Below are 21,486 nucleotides of genomic sequence, written 5' to 3'. Positions count from 1 at the left end.
TTAGAGTGGGACATTGATGTGAAAGAGAAAGAAAAAGGCAGTTTTCAAGGTGGGAACAGGATGACAAACCAGTTCAGAAGGAATTCCTGCAGTAATCCCTGATAGTGGCTTAGGTCAAGGTGGAGGTGGTGAGAAGTGGTCAGATTTTGAATATATTTTGAATAAGGAGCCTACATAATTTGCTGATGGATCATGTGTGACATGTGAGAGAAAGGAGGAATTAAAGATGACTCCAAGGCTTATGACCTGAGAAGCTAAAAGGACGGAGTGCTTTTATTTTCATTTACTTGGTCAAACTTGCAGTCTTGTTATCCATAAGGTCCTAACATTGGCTGGAGCTGACTTTCCAATCAAGATAAGTTGTATAAAAATATCTGTCTATATTTCTGTCAATAATGGTTCTCAGTGTAGAAGGCTTATAAATCTTTTGTTATATTTACCCTTAGGTGTTTGATGTTTTTAAATGTCGTTATAAATTTTCTTTTATATTTGCTGCTGTAAACGGATGAAAGAATTTATCCTTGCTTGTACCCAACAACATTGCTAAATTCCTGTATAAAATTGTGAAGATTTTCTATGTACATAATTATGTCATCTGCTAATAACTACAGTTTTATTTCTAATCTTTTTGTACTTTGCTTCTTTTTCCTTCTTTGTTGCACAAACTAGGACCTCCATAAGGTGTTAAATAGAAGTGTTGATAGTAGGTATCTTTGTCTCATTTTTATTCTTGGGGGATGTTTGTAGGATTTTGTTCTTAAATAGGATGTTTGCTGTGACTCTCTTAAAAATGTTCTTTATAAGATTAAATAAATTGCCTTCTGATCCTAGTTTGCTAAGAGTTTTTATCACGAATGGAAGCTTGTTAGAGATGTTGAAAGGCTTTACTGTTATGCGTGGCTTTGGAGTTCTCAGCCCTATCACATCCTAAATCCCCTTCCTATAATACATTTTATGAAAAGCCTCCTTTACCATACCTAGAGTGAAATTCATAGGTAATATAATCCACCTGTGCTATATATTGATATATACATATTATAAATATAGAGAAGAAATAAGCATAATTTATAATAAAATAGTGTAGTCATTATGTAAATGATCTGGCATGACTATATTATTTGATATATTACCCATCAAATATCCACAGCATTTTTTAGGGTGGGCTGCCACTCCCATTCAGCATCATTGTTTGAGAGGATAATAGTGCGGGTTTACATCTATAGCAGACTTCTGGGATTAGAGATGAATCATTAGTACTATTAGGAAATACCAACCATCATTAGGATAGTTTTAGGGCTTTCTTTTTTTGTGGTTTCTAGGGGAAAGTTTACTCATTCAACAAATACCTGCTGAGCGTTTGGCATGTGCCAGGCACTATTCTGTGTGCTACTAATAAAACTGTGAATAAAACAAAGTTGCTGGCCTCTTAGACCTTATGCTCAGTAAATTAATAAATAAGTAACATGTAAGATAGTGATAAATGCTACAGTGAAAAATAGGCAAGGTAAGGAGCTAAGAATGATGGGTGTGTGTGTGGGGGGGGTATTAGATGGGGGAGTAGGGGAGAAGCTTGAGCAGAGATCTGAATGTTCATATCTGGGTGTAAGCTTTCTAGGATAAGAAAGGTATAGAAGTTGAAAGACAGCAAATTGTTTAGCAGCTAACATGATGTCTGGCACCATGTTAGGTGCTTTGTTTATACTGTTTTATTCCTTCCAGTAGTCTTATGTAGAGTGATGATGTGCTAATTTTACAGATGAGGAAATTGAGGCACACACATTAGAAAGTGATGTAGCTACTACAATTCAAATCCAGACCCACCTGGTTCCAAAGCTAAGGAACTGGTAAAGGAATGCTTTCAGGAGCCCTCTTCTTTTAGTGGTCTATCACATTACCATAAGAGTAATTACATTTCATTCAGAGAAATGGGAGAACAGGGTAGAGGACTTGAAAACATAATGATTTACATTTTTTCATGTAGCATTTTAAAAGTATTTGAACCGGCTGGGCACGGTGGCTCACGCCTGTAATCCCAGCACTTTGGGAAGCCGAGGTGGGTGGATCATGAGGTTAGGAGATCGAGACCATCCTGGCTAACACGGTGAAACCCCATCTCTACTAAAAATACAAAAAAATCAGCCGAGTATGGTGATGTGTGCCTGTAGTCCCAGCTACTCGGGAGGCTGAGGCAGGAGAATGGCGTGAACCTGGGAGGCGGAGCTTGCAGTGAGCCGAGATTGCGCCACTGCACTCCAGCCTGGGGGACAGAGTGAGACTCCATCTCAAAAAAAAAAAAAAAAAATTTGAACCAATAAAGGCTTTGAAATATTGTGAATGGAAAACATTCCAAATTATGTTAGAATGAATAAGATTATTCATTTTCGTGGGCTTTCCATGTTTTTATTTCTACCACCTACTGAAGTTTTTGTTTTTCTTGGTCATTTCCATAGTTGATAATACCGTTGACTATGCAGGAACATAAAAGTCATTTTCATTGTTTAATACTAAAAAATTTATTATCTTAGATTTATGGTAGATTTAACAGAAATAAGCAATTCTAAACTGAGTGCTTTCTTAGGTACCAAATATCATCTGTTGGTAATACATGCATTGTTAATACTTACTGTAAAATTAACAAACTTCTTAAGTGGAAGAGGTTGTATTATACTTTTTACCCTCTATGGTGTCTGTTGAAGGGCTGTTCAGTTTGTAAATGTATTTATATTTTCCTAGTATAAATATGTAAAATTAAGGTCCAGATTCACTAAATGATCATGGCTAACATTTGAGCGATGTTGCCTCCAGGCTTTACTCTGAGTGCATCATATGCTTTGAGCCTTTTATTTGAATGTCAGTATATCTAACATAACAGAATATTTTATTAGCTTAGGTTTCCTGTTCATTTTAGTAGTCCCAGGTTGTGGCTCTAGAATAACTGGAACATTGTGGTATGCAAAAAATTAATTGTGGAAAGCTTTTGATGTAGTTTTAAGGTGATTAAGCAGAGACAGTCCCCAGAATATATGTGTGCCAGTGTCACTTTTAATAGTTTATGTCATGTAAAATAAGAAATCAGATGTTTAAAAACATTGTTAATACTCACTGTAAAATTAACAAACTGCTGAGGCAGAGTTCAGATGCAGAGATGCAGAGGACGTATTGCTAGTAAGAATACTTTGGATACCTGTGAAATTGTTGTGGGTAAAATTACAAGTCTAAAAAAGTAAACCTTTCACAAGAAAACAAAATTTTCAAAGATAACTTGAAACATTGCAGATCCTTTTATTTATCAGATGACTTATAAACATATTGTTATCCTCCATAAATTTAACATTTTAAAACCATTGGAGTGTTTGTATTAACCAGATATGTATATTATAATAATAATGATTTATTTTTATAAAGGTTCAGAGGTCCAAAGAGGTGACATTTTGTGGATAGCCATGGCAGGGACTCATCAGATATGGGCACTCCTACTGGACTCTGGCAAACTGCCAAAGAAAAAGTAAGTGACAGCCTCTCTCTTTGAGTAGAGTGTACTACTTGGTGTTCATATAATTTCTTTTTTCAAAATCACCATCCTCACTGTACCAGTCAGGATGTGCTAGGTTGTATCGCCATAGCACACAACGCAGATTCTCAGTGACTTAAAACAAGGCGTGTTTCTTGCTCACTCACGTGAGTTCACTGGGGAGTGCTACTCTGTCGCCCAGCCTGATGAAACAGCCTGGAGCTGTCGGGAGCTTTGTCAGTCATCCTGGCACAGTGAGAGAGAAAGAGGTAGTAAGTCACTCAGTGACTGTTAAAATTTCTACTCAGAAGTGACACACATCACTTCTACTTACATTTTATCAGCCAGAGTAAGTCTTAGGGCCACACTTCACTTCAGGGAACCTGCAAAGAATCATTCTCCTTACTGTCTAGAAAGAGAGCTAAGAATATTCAGTGGACCCTTATCTTTTAAGACATAGTTGAACTATCTCTAATCATTCATTCAAATAGTTGAATACCACATAGCAGAGTGCTTAATAACTCAGTTTTTGTAGTCAGGCCTGAGACTGAATCCTGGCTCTGCCATTTATTATCTGTGTGAGTTTAGGAGAGCCACTTTAACTTTTGAAGCCTCAGTTTCCTTATTTATATTACCTCATAGGCTTGCTTTGAGAATTAATAATACATGTGGAGAACTTGGCATAGTGCCTAACATGTACAGTAAACATAGGTAGCTTTGCTGTCACAAGGATATAAGGATGAAAGGGTAGTGTCTGCAAAGTTTCTCATGTTTTTTCCTTAGACCCTTTCCTCTTCCCCCAATACCCCAGGCAGAACTGGCCATACTCTTCTCTGTGACCTCACTGTACCTGGTATATAGTTACGTCACTGCGCTAAGTTTTCCTGCCCCAACCCACTGCCCCTTCCTCTTTCTCTCTCTCCTCTCTTTTTGATTGTTCTTGTTTTTAGCCATTTCCTCCTACTAAACTGTCTCTTAAAGGAAAGGATCCTCTCCCATTCATTTTTGTGTCCCTTATACCCAGCACAGTATTTGGTACCTAAGAGGAGCTCAGTAAGGGTTTGAGAATAAATGAATAAAAGCCATTAACCAGAAAGGCTGTCAAATAGCCATGGAAAATGATCATCTCAAGTTACCATTATTAATAGAAAGCCACATTTATATAGATCATTCAAAATAGCAGATATTCCAAATAGTGTGTATGTTTATGCATGTTGCTTTGGACACATTTATATAGTGTTTTAAGACATTTAATCATTTAGCAAATATTTATGAAACGTACTATATGCTAGGCAATAGGGATGAAATAACATGCTCACTATGTTAAGGATACAATGAAAAGATGTGGTTGTTGTCATCAGTGAACTTACAGAGGAAGAATCAGATCAGCAAACCATTAAAAGTTAGTGTGTGCAGGCCGGGCGCAGTGGCTCACGCTTGTAATCCCAGCACTTTGGGAGGCTGAGGCGGGCGGATCACGAGGTCAGGAGATCGAGACCACGGTGAAACCCCATCTCTACTAAAAATACAAAAAATTAGCCGGGCGTAGTGGCGGGCATCTGTAGTCCCAGCTACTCGGAGAGGCTGTGGCAGGAGGATGGCGTGAACCCGGGAGGCGGAGCTTGAAGCAAGCCGAGATGGCGCCACTGCACTCCAGCCTGGGCAACAGAGTGAGACTCCATCTCAAAAAAAAAACAACAAAAAAAAACTTAGTGTGTGCAGAAGGAATCGCTGCAAATTGAAATTGTTCGGCCAGGCGCGGTGGGTCACGCCTGTAATCCCAGCACTTTGGGAGGCCGAGGCGGGCAGATCACAAGGTCAGTAGTTCAAGACCAGATTGACAACATGGCGAAACCCCGTCTCTACTAAAAATACAAAAAGTTAGCTGGGCGTGGTGGCGTGCACCTGTAGTCCCAGCTACTCAGGAGGCTGTGGCAGGAGAATCACTTGAACCCAGGAGGCGGAAGGTTGCAGTGAGCTGAGATTGTGCCACTGCACTCCAGCCAGGGCAACAGAGCGAGACTCCATTTGAAAAAAAAAAAAAAAATTGAAATTTTTCCTTATATAAGTAAGAGGAAGATGCAACATCAGTAAGATTTGAGTTGTCAAGGAGGGCTTCTTGGAAGAGGCAACTAAACAGTGACCTGATAAAGTAGTAGGAGTTAGGGAGAGTGGGAAGTTTTCCAGGCAAGAATTGGCACTAGTGATGTCAGTAGAAGCCAGATCACTCTGTGCCTTGTGAGTACTTTTAAGGGATTTGGATATTCTACAAGCCTTTCTAGAAAGGTTTAAGCTGGGAAGTGACATGATTAGATTTGTGTTTTTTAAAGAACACTGGCAGCACTCAGAGTGCAGCAAGACTAGAGACAGAGATAAGAGATACCACTGAGGAGCCTATTGCTGTTATCCAGGCAAGAGGTGATAGTAGCCTGAACAGTGAGATTACCAATAAGATTTTACATGAGGCATAATTATAAACAGCAAACAGAAGTTGCCAGAATATGCTGTTCTGGGTGATGGCTGTTTTAGGCATAGATGGTCCAGAGCTGCCTAAATTTCCTCATAAGTAGAGTTGTCACTCTCCTTCATAATAGGAAATTGGCACTAGGACCACACTGACCTGTATTTTAATTTTAAGGAAGTATTATCTTTATTACCGATCTTCAGGTGGTAATGACCCTTAGCATTTTAAAAGTTATTGTTTCTCCCTACTCTTTTCTTTATTTAATTAAGGAAACTCTTTTTTAAAGTATTAAGACTCCTTGTAGACTCCTTTCAATTAATTTGTTTAGCATATTAGTTATTACATATATTGTACTTGCTATGTTTATACATTTCTTGAATAAGTGGCCATATTTTATGCATGCTAAATCCCTTTGCCTCTGTCCCCTGCTCCCTACCTAACTTATTATGGGAACATATCAGCCAGTAAGTGATGGTGAGTTCAGACTTTTGCATGTTGTACCATATTCAGAAACGATTTACACAGACTCTCATTTTGTGTCCTGAGTCAGCTGCTTCCCTTCCCTCAACACAACACACTACCATGTCTTCCTTACAATCTCTCTAGCATAAACTTAGAAACCAGGGTCTAAAACTTTCTCTGCATTACAAAAGGAATCATTGCAATAGTTCTTTAGAAATTTCCCTAATGTACATAAGAAATTGATTTGTACAATTGATATAATTGTACATAATTATCCCATGTAATTGTAAGATAATTATGTACAATTATATCATTTTTCATATAATAGTAATAATGTCTGACCTGGCTATCTTTCAGAAATTATTCTTTAATTCCTTTTGCTAGTCTCTATTTATATACAAGAACACAAAACATTTTTAATGAAAATTGAAGCTTTAAACTATCAGGAGCTAGATAATCTTTTTAGTTCCCTTTCAGAACCTCATATTGCATGAAACTAAGAAGTTAAGAATTTAAGGTAGTAAAAACAACATATCTCATCAATAATCTGATCATTATTTTTATCTTATAATTCTAACTCTATCAGGGGTTTCTCATTTAACATTTGAAAGTGATTTCAGTTTTGTGTATATCAAAGTAAAGTAAGAAGTTCCCTACACAGTGGGTAAATAAGTTAATGGTTGGAAAAATTATCATGAAAGCTGACTTGAACAATTTAACTAGGCTAAGATCACTAGTTTGTTGTTTTATGAGGCTTATCACTATTGATTATTTACATTCATTTATTTAAGAACTAAATTGCACACAGTATACCACATGTTGACTCCACCTATGAACTTGTGTTTTTCAGTGAGTTAACAAAAGGAACCTGCCTTAGGTTTGCTGGAAGTGGAAATGAAGAGAATCGTAACAACGCCTATCCTCACAAGGCAGGTTTTGCCCAACCTTCAGGCCTTTCCTTGGCCTCTGAAGATCCCTGGAGCTGCTTGTTTGTAGCAGATAGTGAGAGCAGTACAGTGAGAACCGTTTCATTGAAAGATGGAGCAGTGAAGCACCTCGTAGGAGGAGAAAGAGACCCCATGGTAATGACAGTCATTCTTGCACAGTACGCTCAGACACTGAGCAAGTTCTCAGTTTTGTGAATTATAGAAAGTTAATAAGATTTAAGAGAGACCATCCTTGGCCTATGTGCGAATCAAAATGAAAGTCAAACCAAAGGAAATGTGAATATAAAGCAACATGAGGAACACACCATCTAAGAAAAGTCAACTGACTCTACTTTATTATGTATAAATGTTAAGGTTTCAGGGAGAAAGAAAGGATGAAGCATTGATTATTGGAGAAAAGAAAAAATGTAAATTAGATATTGGGCAGTGGGGTGGAAAGAGCACCAGACTAGTGGACTTGACCTATTCCTGACCAGATGTAGTATTGTGAGTAAAACTACTAAGCACCACCGATTAATACAGGTTCAAAATACTGTCATTTTTTTCTAATCTGAATCAAGTATACAACCCTATTTATGTGAAAATGAGCATTTTCTCTTTTAACTTAAATACCACTTATAACTATTTGAATTTTCACTTCATATTCTAACAAAACACTGTAAAAATTATAACTGCTGTTTCTTTTCTTTTAAAAAAATTAAAGAATTTATTTGCTTTTGGTGACATTGATGGAGTAGGAATCAATGCAAAGCTTCAACACCCCCTTGGAGTAACATGGGACAAAAAAAGGAATTTACTTTATGTGGCAGACTCCTACAATCACAAGGTGAGTCGTGACAGAATTATATAATATCTTGCTTTTTGTGTGTGGCATTTAAAATACTGAAAGATCTGTGAGCCTCCTACAACTGCCACTCTAAAATATAGAAAGGAGTAACAGTCTTTGACAACTATAACCCAGCATGTTCTGCTGTTTTCTTGGTCCTTTCTTTGCCAGGAGGTTATGATGGTATTCTGAACTAGGGAAAGCACTGAACCAGTTCCAATGGCAATAGCCAACAGTTGTGAATTGCAACCCATCAAAGCTGCTTAGTAACATATTCAGTATATCAAGAGAAGGCAAATAGCAGGGAAATTAATATGTCAACTAACAAATGAATGTTTTTGAGCTGTTGCATAGTTACAATGCCTGTTAGTAAATAATTTTTTCAGCAGCATTTCCATTTTTGTCTATTAAATTGTCTTAAGTTTTATTGCATTTTTACTTTTTACAAAAATCAGTGGATAATAAGTGTTCATACAGTACTTCATGATGTGAGACCATAAATTTAATATAATTGAGACATAACTGGCAATCATTAAGTTTAACAAAGGTAGCAAATTCTCAGGCAATGCTAGATGCTCAGGAAGACAAAGTCAGTTCAGTTGTGAAAGTGTGTCCCATTGTGAAGAAAAACAATTCAATTAAAAAAATTTTTTTTAATTCCAGAAATAATTTCATCAAAGATTGCTTCCAGAAGACAAGACGGAGCTAAGGATTTTACATTGTTTTTAGTTCTTATAATAGAATATCTCCCCTTAGACTGTAATTTGAATGTTTGGCTTTTCAAGAAAATATGGAAATAACTATTCCTTTTGTGAGATTTATTGAGAATATTAATGGCAATCAGAAATTAGCTTGCTTGATACTATACTCTTCCATACTACAAACATGAGATTGATCTTCAGATATATGAATTTTTGTTCTTTCTTTTTTAGATTAAAGTTGTGGATCCAAAAACAAAAAACTGTACAACATTAGCAGGAACTGGAGATACAAATAATGTTACCAATTCCAGTTTTACCGAGTCAACTTTTAATGAACCAGGAGGCTTGTGTATTGGAGAGAACGGACAATTATTATATGTAGCAGACACCAATAATCATCAAATTAAAGTGATGGATTTAGAAACTAAAATGGTATCGGTGGTAAGTAATTTTAAAACGTAAGTTAAAGGATGTGGTTTTAAGAATGATGCTAAGATCCTCACAGCACTGACAGAGGCATTTTTGGTTAGACTATCTCCAGGAGAGTAGTAAGTGGATGCTTCTGTCGTGTTCTTTGACAAAGAGACCAGCAGGACTGCTTTAAGGATGTCCTTCTATTCTTAAAATAAAAGTTCCATCTGTGCTGAGAGTTTGAGAAAAATACTGGAAATTGGAGAGAATCTACTGAACCTTCAAGAAAAAAAAAAAGGAGAGGACTCAGATCTGTTTTTAAGTGTATAGACATACTGACATACACTACATACACCTGCTCTGTGGGTTGGGTTATTTAGCTTTTTGCTTTTGTTTTTTTTTTTTTCCAGTGATCTTTAGATTAACGTGTAACCTTTGTTTCCCTGTGATGAATCCATTACCAAATAATCTAACAAAAGCTTTAGAAGCCACTTTCTCAAGACGTTGAAAATAAGATTGTGGAAGAAACTTAAATGAGTTATAGTCAATTTTTAAAGATATAGACATGGTTTCTTATAGAATTTTCAAGGAGAAATGTCTATTATAAACTAACTCTTGATGTATGACACTTACCTGAAAAAAATGCAACAGTTTTTTTCTGAAGTCTGGTAATTTGCATGGTATATTTTTAAAATAAAAAACACAGATTACTATTGCAACATGTGTCATTTCTGTTCACATAGATCTCTGATATAAGATGAATAACATTTTCTTATAGTTGACAAGGAAAATTATAAGAAAATGTATATCTACTGTGTTTAAATTTATAAACTTTTGCTTTAATTTCCTGCATCTATATACATTGGACAGTTACTTTAATTCTGCCTCATTCATAAGTGTTGGGTTTTGTTGTTGTCGCTAAGATAAACTTTCTCTGTATCTACAAAAATAATCTTGAGGGCATCTAACTAACACATTCTAATTCAAACTAGAATGGCCATTAGTTTCATTGACATAGAACTTCATTATTCTACTAAAGTCTAAAAACATGCTCTCTCATTCTGTAATTAATATAAAGTTCTTATGTTTTAATAACAAATTTTCTTATTTCCTAGCTCCCCATCTTCAGATCTGAAAATGCTGTGGTAGATGGCCCATTCCTAGTAGAAAAACAGAAGACATTACCCAAACTGCCTAAATCTGCTCCAAGCATTAGGCTTTCCCCCGTGACTGCATGTGCTGGCCAGACTCTTCAGTTCAAACTCAGATTAGAGCTCCCATCAGGATCAAAGCTAACTGAAGGAGTACCCAGTTGCTGGTTTCTAACAGCTGAAGGTATGAGTATAAGCTTGCAAATACTAATACATCATATATTCTTGATGTTTAATCTAGTTATTTTTTATTTGTTAGGTGATATTTTTACTCTGTATAGGCAAGATTTGAAGGAGATCATATGAACAAATGAATCCAGATCCAACCCCACATTGGCCGTTTGCTTTAGTCAGCAAGAGTCTTTCCTCCCCTTTATTAAAGAACAGTGTAACTCACCAAAAGTTACAAGTCAGTTCTTAGCATGATTTATCGGAATATGGGCTTTCCTATACCTCATCCCTTATTCTGATCCTGTTCTTCATTCTATTCTTGTTCCGAAAAAAATCTTAGAGTTAAAAAGTCTGAAACAGAAATAAAGTGGAGTCTTCTTATTTAACATCTTTTTCTGTGACTCTTCCTTTCAGTCACTCTTAGGCATTCCTCCCTTTCTTCTATTCGTGCATCACAGTGTGAGCTAGCTCCTTATTTCATTAATCTATGGTAAGGAATCCGTATACTGCTTGCCTTGCAGTAGTGCTTTCCAATATCTTAACCTGGTGGACAAAAATTTTAAAGTGAAATTTTAGTAGTTCAGAACTTCTAAATTACAACTTGTCTCTGATTGATGTTCTTCTGTCCTGGTCTCCCACGCTCTTTCACACTTTCTCACTCAATTTTCCATTTCCTTCCCAACTCCTCCTCCTTCATACCCTCTCACACACTTTGCTTTTGTACATTACTCAAATCCTGGGTAATTCATGCCTTCTTACCTTCAACTTTCTCAGGGCAGCAGCCACTGGCCTGCAATTATAATATCAACTTAGTGTCTAAACCAAGAGGATAATGATATCTTGGTAGACTAGCTGGGAGGAACTGCTGGTTAGTGTTTGGGAGGCTGGTTCTAGGGTGATTGAGTCTGTAGGGAAACCACCCCTTGTCACTTCCCACAAGGGGAAGGCTAACCATGTACTAGGACCTTTGGAGCTTGCTTTGTAGACAGAAGAATACTCAAACCCTGGCCACTCCATAGCCTTCTGTAGGTTCAGAGCAAGTCCTAGACTGCCAATTTAAGTCTGGAGGTATTACATCAGTTGGAGATCATTAATTTTTCTCAGTGTAACTGTAAGAGCAGTCACTGTAAGAGCAGTGTATTTAATGGTGTCACTGTAGGAGCAGTGTATTAATTTTTAAAATAGGATATTGACAAATTAACATTGGTCTGCATTGTCAGACACACTAATTAATATTGAGTCATTGGGATATAAAATACAGATAGTATTCAAATAAAGTAGTCTATAGATACTTTATCTAATTTGTCCAAGATATTGGCCACATTTTTATTATATGGTAGCAGATAATTTTCAGGCAATAATCCTAATAATTTAAGGTTTTTGAATATTATAGAGTACATTTGTACACTTATGTTTAAAGGACATTTTCTCTTTTAGCTTGTTATTTAGAAACACTTATTTTTAGCCAAATTTTGGTCTGTATAATCTTAAAGAAGTTAGAGTATATGCAAGTTTTAAGCCAAAACAGCAGCATAAAAGCACCACATGTATTGTAACTTCACAAATTGTGTGTGTGATATATATGAAAAATATCTAAAGAAACATTTTCTGTTTTATTTCTAGATTTGGACATTAAAATAGCTTAGTACTATTTTCTTTGTTTGACTTAAAATATAAGAAGTTGGCCAGGCGTGGTGGCTCACGCCTGTAATCCCAGCACTTTGGGAGACAGAGGCGGGTGGATCACGAGGTCAGGAGATCGAGGCCATCCTGGCTAACACAGTGAAACCCGTCTCTACTAAAAATGCAAAAAATTAGCCGAGTGTGTTGGTAGGGTAGTCCCAGCTACTCAGGAGGCTGAGGCAGGAGAATGGTGTGAACCTGGGAGGCGGAGCTTCAGTGAGCCAAGCTCGCGCCACTGCACTCCAGCCTGGGTGACAGAGCGAGACTCTGTCTCAAAAAATAATAAATAAAATATAAGAAGTTCTCTAATCTCTCTAGCAAAATCATGCATTAGATAAAAGATACTCTCCAGTCCAGGAATAAGCAAAGAAAGCCAAAGAATTTTAAAAAGAATTTAAAAAGAATTCTTTAAAAGCTTCACCATAAAAGCTTTGTACTTATCTTTCACCTTCTTACTCTTATTTGACATATTTTTCTCAAATTTGATTTTTCAGTAAACTAAAGCAATAAACTAAAAGAGACATCAAGAGGACTGATAAAGGCAGGTACTCTGAGTCGCTTGACTTATCCTGAGAACAAAAGAGATAGAAAAGCTAAAAAGTAGACAGCATTTCATCACACTCAGTAGATGATCCAATTTTTGTACAGAGGAGTCGTTAGAAAATGTTCAGTGTTCTCCATTTACATGGCGGGAAAGCATTTCATATATTTCCCAAATGCTGGCTCTTGAAGGCTGCCACCCTCTTAGGCTGAATGTCTGTATGTGTCTGTGCTTCCCCAGTATGACACGTGTGTTCCAAGAGAAGGTCGAGATGAATAAAAGCATTTAAAGATGATTTTAATTCTTGAGGGCTTAAAATTTGTTAGTAGTTTTTTCGATTTTTGTTATAGATAATGTTTATTTCTAGGAAGAGTTTTACGTATTAAAATAAGATATACAAAATCTCTTGGTTTTTACATTACTTAAGCCCACAGAGAATAGATATGCAATGGTACCTGTTTCTAAATAAAGTGTGTGTGTATTTTTAAATTATTTTTAGATATTCAATAATTCATTATTAACCAGAAAGTCACTAGAGAGTTGCACATACATTTGTATTCCCTAGATAAAATTTTATTCTGTAGTTTTTATATCCCTGAAGACTTTTATCTATTTGGTAAAAATGATCCATTTTCTCAAGTGTCATACGTTTATTTCTAAAATTTTTTTATTTATTTATTATACTTTAGGTTTTAGGGTACATGTGCACAATGTGCAGGTTTGTTACATATGTATCCATGTGCCATGTTGTTTTGCTGCACCCATTAACTCATCATTTAGCATTAGGTATATCTCCCAATGCTGTCCCTCCCCCCTCCCCCCACCCCTATTTCTAAAATTTAATAGGTTTTATTTTTAACTTTAGAGATTAAGGCTTTATAGCCATATTTGCAATATTCAGCTTGATTTTAATAAGAATAAATGTGTAATTTATTTTATAGTATCCAAACAAAGGAAGAACTATAATAATTAGATATAATGATCATCAGACCGGGAACTTCTGATGAGTGGTCAGTATATATTATGTATATTTATGTCCTTCCCACAGACTACAATGCCTGGCACTTAGAGATTTTTTAATAAATATTTGTTGATTGAGTTTATCTAGTCTTCATAAGATATTCCCAGTTTTCTACTTGTCTTATACAGTCTTAATAATTTCATTTTTAATTTTTAGGCAATGAATGGCTACTTCAAGGACAGATACCATCTGGAGATATAGAGAACATTTCCAGTCAACCAACAATTTCACTACAAATTCCTGATGATTGCTTATCACTTGAAGCCATTGTATCTATCAGCGTGTTTCTTTATTACTGTAGTGCAGACAGCAGTGCTTGCATGATGAAGGCAATCTTGTTCAGTCAGCCTTTACAAATAACGGATACACAGCAAGGTTGCATAGCTCCAGTAGAGCTCAGGTATGTATTTTAGCCAGCCAGCTAGCTAGCAACCCATTGCCACCACCTACTGTCCCCCATCCTGACTATCACTGTAATTTAAGGAAAGAAAACTTCAGTTCTGCCTCTGGATACCAAGATGCCCATTGCTCAGTTCTAACAACTGATATTAAAATAAAGCTATGCTCCTTCTTTTATTATAAACAAATTCCTTTGCTTTTGCTGATACTAGCTGAGTCATTGATCATCATTGGAACCATGATATTGTAATCTATGCTGCTATTTGGCACAAGACTGAAGTTCACACTACAGTAGAGAATACTATAAGATAATTTGCAATAAATACCGATAATTATAATACCAGATATTTTAACTAACTTTTTCTACCTTTATTAATAGCAATCAGCACACTTGAATGTGTAAATTTCACAGTAACTTTAGGCAGAACTTAAGCTCCAGTCCACATTTGTATAACACCAAGTATTCAAGGCATAAAGTCTGTTGTAAGCCAAAAATAAGTCTTTCCATCGCTGTAGAAGCTTAAGGAGTACATCGGTGGTAAATACGATCTTTATTCTCTTCTGTGGTTTTCTCAGTTGAGATATTTGTAAAAGAGAGTTTTGATCTATTTTTATTATAAATTATTTGTTATTTAACATACCATTATGAATGCCTTAAAACTTTGTACAGATAAAGTTGGACATAGAATCTCTAAAGACTGACTCCTTTACCTATTTATGAGTGACTACCTTACCAGATAATGAATGAGTCCCCAGAAATATTATGACTTTCAAGGAAAAAGGGACTTCAGGACACATTACTTAGTGTCTGTGATAAATAATTTATTGTGACAGCTAAATCTGATGGTTATGTATCTTGTTTTGGAAATGTACATTTCACTTGTAAGCATTAAATGCAGATTTGTTGAGTTTAGGTTTTGAGGTTTTTTTGTTCCCATATTCAGAATTTAAATTATGATCATTTATTGTGATGTTTTTAAAAATCACTTTTAAGCCTTAAAAGTGAAATTTTCAGTGTGAGGTGCTTTCATGCTGTTAATAGATACAGTATATCCTAATATATTACTCTTCAAAATATTAAGGCCAAAACAGTGATTTAATGATACTATTTTTTAATTTTTGTTGTTTTTTAACCCTAAAAAAAAGATATTGGAAAGGTTTTTTTTTCTATTGTCATAATTTATAACTACTTAAAAGCCTAATCTTGTTTTCCTTAATACCTATTCAACATGTTTGTGATTTAATCAGCTTACAAGATTTTAAAAACATCAGGTGAACCATGTTTATTTATTCAATAAATATTTATAGGCAATATGGCATAATATGCTTCCCTTCCCTGTAAAAACAGTGCTAAATTTGAAGTGTAATCTTTTTTTAAGCATCATTGTCTATTTTTAATTTTTTTTGAAATGTAGTATTAGTTTGTTTTATTCATAAGGTTAGCTGAATCTCTGAAGTAAGGATGTATAAATCATGACATTGATTTAATTAGTCATCTACTGAAGCTACTTTTAAAGGGAAATATAGATATAAAATTAAAAGGAATCCTGTTTAAAATTATATGTGATTACCTCATAAACCTTTTCTCTCCACAAGCAGTCAAAAAAATGAAATGTTCTGTAATAAAAGGGTGTATAACATACTCTCTTTTATGGAGAATAGGCCTTAGTTATTTTATTTTATTTTTGAGACATAGTCTGGCTCTGTAGCCCAGGCTGGGAGTACAGTGGTGCGATCTTGGCTCACTGCAACCTCTACCTCCCAGGTTCAAGAGATTCTCCTGCCTCAGCCTCCCAGGTAGCTGGGATTACAGGCGTAGTACGCCACCATGCCCAGCTAATTTTTTTGTATTTTTAGTAGAGACAGGGTTTCACCATGTTGGTCAGGCTGGTCCCAAACTCCTGGTCTCAGGTGATCCGCCTGCCTCTGTCTTCCAAAGTGCTGGGATTACGGGGGGTGAGCTACCGTGCCCTACCGGCCTTAGTTATTTTTTAATCTCATTTGACTTATTACATTTCTCATTTCTAGATGGACAGGATGAGAATATTTTGGCCCAATCATTTTCTGTTTAAGGACATAAACAATTTCACACTCTGAAAGAAGTATATACAATTTTAATTTGCTAATTTAGAAATATCTGACAATTTATTTTTCAATATAATATACAAACACAGTGTTTGTTATACATGTTCATGTACAGTGAAAATGCAAAGGCATTTTTTAGAATCTATTTCCCTTCATTTGTCTAGACAGTTTTAGGTTAGCCTTAGCTGATGCTTTTCTTGACTTTCAAAATACAGTTTTATTGAACATTCTTATTCTTACCCACTGCCAGTCTGCATTGTTTTTTACATTAAAAGTATTATTTATAGTAGACTAATAGGATTTTGAATAAATCACACTTAAGCAATATAAATAGGTTCCTAGAATTTATGACAAGGATAAACCTCTCATATAAGAGGAAGCACTAGAAAGTTTATTTTTAAAACTTGTTGATCTATATTCTATAAGGACTTCTGCATATTTTTATCTTTTGCTTTTGTTGCGTAAATTATTATGTCCAGTGATAGTTTAAAAAGAACAAGATTTTAGTGTAAGTCACCTCAATTGAAATGCCAGTAATGTGGCATTGCACATATTTTGTATAATACCTGGAATCTTTGCCCTAAATTATTCTGCTGGTTTGTTGCTATTTTTTTCCTCTTCCTTTATTATTTCACAAATGGTAGAATTTCTCGATATGATTCTTGTAAAGAGTTTAGCTTATCTTGAACATTCTGTCTTAAGCAAATATTTAACAAGGGAAAACTTTGTAGTTTAATCACCCGTAAGTGTAACTTTAGCAAAATTCAATGACTGTGAAAAGTAATTTTTTTCTTAACTGTTCTAATAATGTTTAGTTATAATATTATCAAACCTTCAGAAAGCTATAAATCCTAACAGCCAGAAAAAAAAATAACTATGTGTATATTTGTATAGGCGTGTGTATACACAAAGATTAAGAATTATTCGTGATTCTTTTATGGCCAATATACTTTTGAGCTTATATAACTGAGATAAGTTACTCTTTGCTTGTTTTTCTGTAGTTGGAAAATTTAGGAAGGTATTGAAAATACATATCTCTATAATGTAATAGTTTTCTGCCTGCACAAAGTTTACTATTAATTTATGTCTACCAGTTAAAAATACTATAGTTAGATTTGGCATCACGTTTAACCACAATCATCAAAATCTACTTAAATTCTGTAGTTGACAGTTAGATAAGAATATATGCAGAGGGAAAATGTCAATGGTTCTTGTGAATGAAGGAATTATGGATGTTTTTTATTTTAATTCTACTTTGCTTTTTTCTTTTTTTTTTCTTTTTAGTGAGCAATCTGTTACTTTTAAAATCACGGTGGGGGGAAACCCATAAAGTTTAAAGAGTTAAAGTTAATTGAATCGTAAGCACTTAAATAATAACTTTTTAAAAGTCATTTTTATTACCAAAGCTCAGAACATTGTTTGGAGTCCTTTGATCTACCGGTTCTCTTAAGTACGTGATTTTGTGAAGAAAGCCATGGTTATGGCTTTTTTGTTCTGGTATTTTTATTGTGTAATGTAGCATAGTGGTTAAGAGCTTGGATTTTGCAGTAACTTGGATTCTAATCCTTTAAAATGGGGCTGATATACCTGCCTCATTCAATGAAATATTGTGTGTACAGCACTTAGTAATTAATGAAACTGGTAATTATTGGCTTAGTTACTATAATGATAATTTGGGACCATAAACACATATCACCCTACATTTTCTTTGCAACTACAATTTGTGAAGGAAAATCTCCCACTAACTATTGGTTATGTTAATATTCTTCATAGAGTTGGGTTCAAGAAGAGAAATGTTTTGTAATGAAGCATATAACTATTTTATAAACAACATTGTAGTTATAAAGAAGCATGCCTGTAGTGTTATTAAAAACTTTTTATAAGACTTTCTGGAGCTACAAGTAATGAACTTGCTTTGAGAGGGTCCAGACATACTCATCCTGAATCACATTCCTACAACATATGCCCAGCAACCTGCACCAGAGTACTTATATCTTAACCAAAAAGTTTCACTCCAATGATGGTGCTTCACAAAATCTTCAAAGTGCTTTCATGTATATTGCCTCATTTGAGCTTCAAATAACCTTATAAATCGGGCAGGTAGATGTTAGTTTACAGAGGAGGAGACAGCTTTGGAATAGTGATGATGTACCTGAAGAATAGAAAACTCTCGGAATAGTGCTCGATGCCTGAAGTGGTGCCTGGCGCCAGCAGATGTTCAATTCTGTCAAACAAGGGGAAGTAGTGAGTGGTGGAGCCTTTATTCAGTCACAGGTCTCCTCGTTCCTAACTCCAAGATGCAGAGGGAAAACAAACTGCTCAATTAAGAGTTCTTCCGTGGACACTTTCTTAAGCCTTCACATAAAGTAACAAGAATAATAGATATTTATTGAGTAGATATTTATTGAGTTCTTACTATTTGCCAGCACTCATCTATTAGGTGCTTTTATGTATTAACTCATTTAATCCTCACAACAACCTTATGTGAGAAATACTATTTGATTGGTGAAGAAACACACAGAGAGGGTAAGCATAATCAAATACACCAGCATAACCAAAATCACAAATTTAGGGAATGGCAGGGCCTGGATGGGAGTCTGCTCAACTCTCTGCTGTATTGCCTCTTAAAGTAGGTTTTCTTAAAACATAAATCTTTCATAACTTTATATATTTATAGTAACTTAATCCAAAGAACCCCAAAAGTACTAGCAATGATTGTTCCTGCAATTTAAATAAATCCATTTAATTATACAACTTTGCATTATAATTTGTTATTCAGACCTTGGAACAGTCTGTAATTATTTGTCAAAAGATTTTATGTACTACTTTTTCTTAATTTCAGATATTGTCCAGAGTTTTTCTTGGCAGATGGATGTATTAAAAAAAATAGCTTTCCAATGTTAGTTCTAACAGTGCTGTTTCAAAAGTTGTTTTAAAAGTTCTAACGGTTGGTCTTCAAAATGTAATTAAGACCTTATCATAAAGAGCCTTTTGCACGGACTATCTCAAACCCGAAGAAGCTTATTCATATTTAAGAAAATTTTGTTGTATTAAATATTAGTCCAAGTGAGCTCTAGAAATATAGTCTTCTGCTTTCTTGTTTCATAAATAACACTGGTATGTAGATCCCTCCCCGTGACTCAAATATATTAATATGCAATTCTGTTACAGTAAAGTTTGCACCATGGTCAACCTATTCCAGCATTAGGTACTTTTTGTTGTTGTTTTGTTTTGTTTTGTTTTGTTTTTGAGATGGAGTCTCACTCTGTCACCCAGGCTGGAGTGCAGGGGTGCAATCTCAGCTCACTGCAAGCTCTGCCTCCCGAGTTCAAGTGATCCTCCTGCCTCAGCCTCCCAAGTAGCTGGCACTCACCACTACTGGTGCCCACCACAATACCCAGCTAATTTTTGTATTTTTAGTAGAAACAGGGCTTCTGTTGGCCAGGTTGGTCTCAAACTCCTGACCTCATGTGATGCGCCTGCCTTGGCCTCCCAAAGTGCTGGGATTACAGGCGTGAGCCACTGTACCCAGCCTAGCATTAGGTACTTTTTTTTTGTTTTGTTTTGTTTTTGTTTTTCTTGAGATGGAGTTTTGCTCTTGTTGCCCAGGCTGGAGTGCCATGGCAACACAGCCTCCGCTTCCTGTGTTCAAGCAATTCTCCTGCCTCAGCCTCCTGAGTAGCTGGGATTACAGGCCTGCCACCACGCTTAGCTGACTTTTTGTATTTTTAGTGGAGATGGGGTTTTGCCATGCTGGCCAGGCTGGTCTTGAACTCCTGACCTCAGGTATCTGCCTGCCTTGGCCTTCCAAAGTGCTGGGATTACAGGCGTGAGCCGCTGAGCCCAGTGCACTAAATACTATTAAAAGGAATTAAGCAAAATGCTATGTACCAATGATTATGATTCATGATCACCTAAACACAGAATGCAGACTTAACTTTTCATTCTTAGTGTGCTAATTAAGTAGTAGTATGGTGCAGTAAGGAATTTTGTTAATTTTGTTATAAACTCCTTCTCCTGAAATCTGTAAGGAAATGTGATAATAAGAAAGTGATAATAGCGTCATATTTTAAAAGTAGAATCCACTGTTAATCACCAAGATTACCTTTTTTTCCCCCTGTGGCACAGTTTATTTAAATGAAGTATTAGCAATAATCATGTCACTATTTTGTCCTGAATAATTAAGAGTTTGCTTTTTTTCCCATGTCTTTGCAATAGGATAATATAAAGAATAGTATTAAAAGTCAGAGGCTTTACTAATCTACCTATATGTATTCCATGACTAACAAACCTGGCCCCTTCACATATGAGCGCTGGAGGTTTGCCTGGTTGCCTCTGGCTTTCAGAAAGCTGCCCCAATCACAGAGCCTGGGTAAGGTGGAACAGGAGGCAGCCCCACTCGGCTTTTCTGATTGCATCCCACCTGTTTCTGAGTGTGTTGGTTTGGTTTAATTCTTTTCAAGGGTTGGAGTTGGAAAGTGAAAACCCTAGACACTTGCTGTGGAATGTTTGCCTGGTTGTTTTGGTGTGTCCCTCTTCTTCACTGGCATGTCACTTTCAAGTGTACCAAAGGACATTTTGTTCTGTTGAAAGCCACAGGACCAAAAGGAAAGTATTGCAGCTATTTGCAAACATACTTCCCTACCTATACAAGCAGCCATATACTAAAAAGTATTAACAAGCACAAATGAACACTAAATAGCCTTATACCAAAAAGCATTCTTGTAACTGTCAGGAAATGGTATGAATTCCTTCCTCTTTAAGCAGCAACTTATCACAGGCTTGGTGGCTTTAAGTAATGTAGAATTAAGCAAATGGTCAGTTATTTTTTAATGTTGAAAACTTGAAAGTGTGAGTATTATGGACATAGTTTACTACCTTTTGCTTTTAATATACTTGGTTATCTATTTCCATTTGAAATAAAATGGAAGACCTCAAACTGATGCTGAGAAGTAGACAAAATCGGCTCTCAGATTTAAATCTGCCCAATTTGAATAGTTTTTTTTTTTCCCTTCCCATTTTTTTGTGTTTAAGAAACAGGGTCTTGCTCTGTTGCCCAGGCTAGAGTGTAGCAGTGACATGATCATAGTTCACTGCAGCCTGGGACTCCTGG

General features: G+C 35.7%; 1 protein-coding gene across 3 annotated transcripts in view; it reads left to right on the top strand.

Annotated features, from left to right (window-relative positions):
• NHLRC2 (NHL repeat containing 2) overlaps nucleotides 1-15,607 on the top strand; it is a 55,368-nt gene extending 39,761 nt beyond the window's left edge. For 2 of the 3 annotated variants that reach the window (XM_055248649.2, XM_055248666.2), the window contains exons 6-11: nucleotides 3,406-3,505; nucleotides 7,288-7,519; nucleotides 8,088-8,210; nucleotides 9,143-9,352; nucleotides 10,438-10,657; nucleotides 14,046-15,607. In XM_055248649.2, the coding sequence (XP_055104624.2) occupies nucleotides 3,406-3,505; nucleotides 7,288-7,519; nucleotides 8,088-8,210; nucleotides 9,143-9,352; nucleotides 10,438-10,657; nucleotides 14,046-14,302 (1,142 nt within the window). In that variant the 3' untranslated portion in view covers nucleotides 14,303-15,607. Of the gene's footprint in view, nucleotides 1-3,405; nucleotides 3,506-7,287; nucleotides 7,520-8,087; nucleotides 8,211-9,142; nucleotides 9,353-10,437; nucleotides 10,658-13,809; nucleotides 13,879-14,045 lie in introns of all 3 variants that reach the window. The other variant, XM_055248657.2, reaches the window with a different exon arrangement.
• Nucleotides 15,608-21,486: the final 5,879 nt, after the last annotated feature.

Source organism: Symphalangus syndactylus, chromosome 2 (genome assembly GCF_028878055.3).
Source record: "Symphalangus syndactylus isolate Jambi chromosome 2, NHGRI_mSymSyn1-v2.1_pri, whole genome shotgun sequence".
NCBI lineage: Eukaryota > Metazoa > Chordata > Mammalia > Primates > Hylobatidae > Symphalangus > Symphalangus syndactylus.
This window is presented reverse-complemented; position numbering and strand designations above follow the sequence as displayed.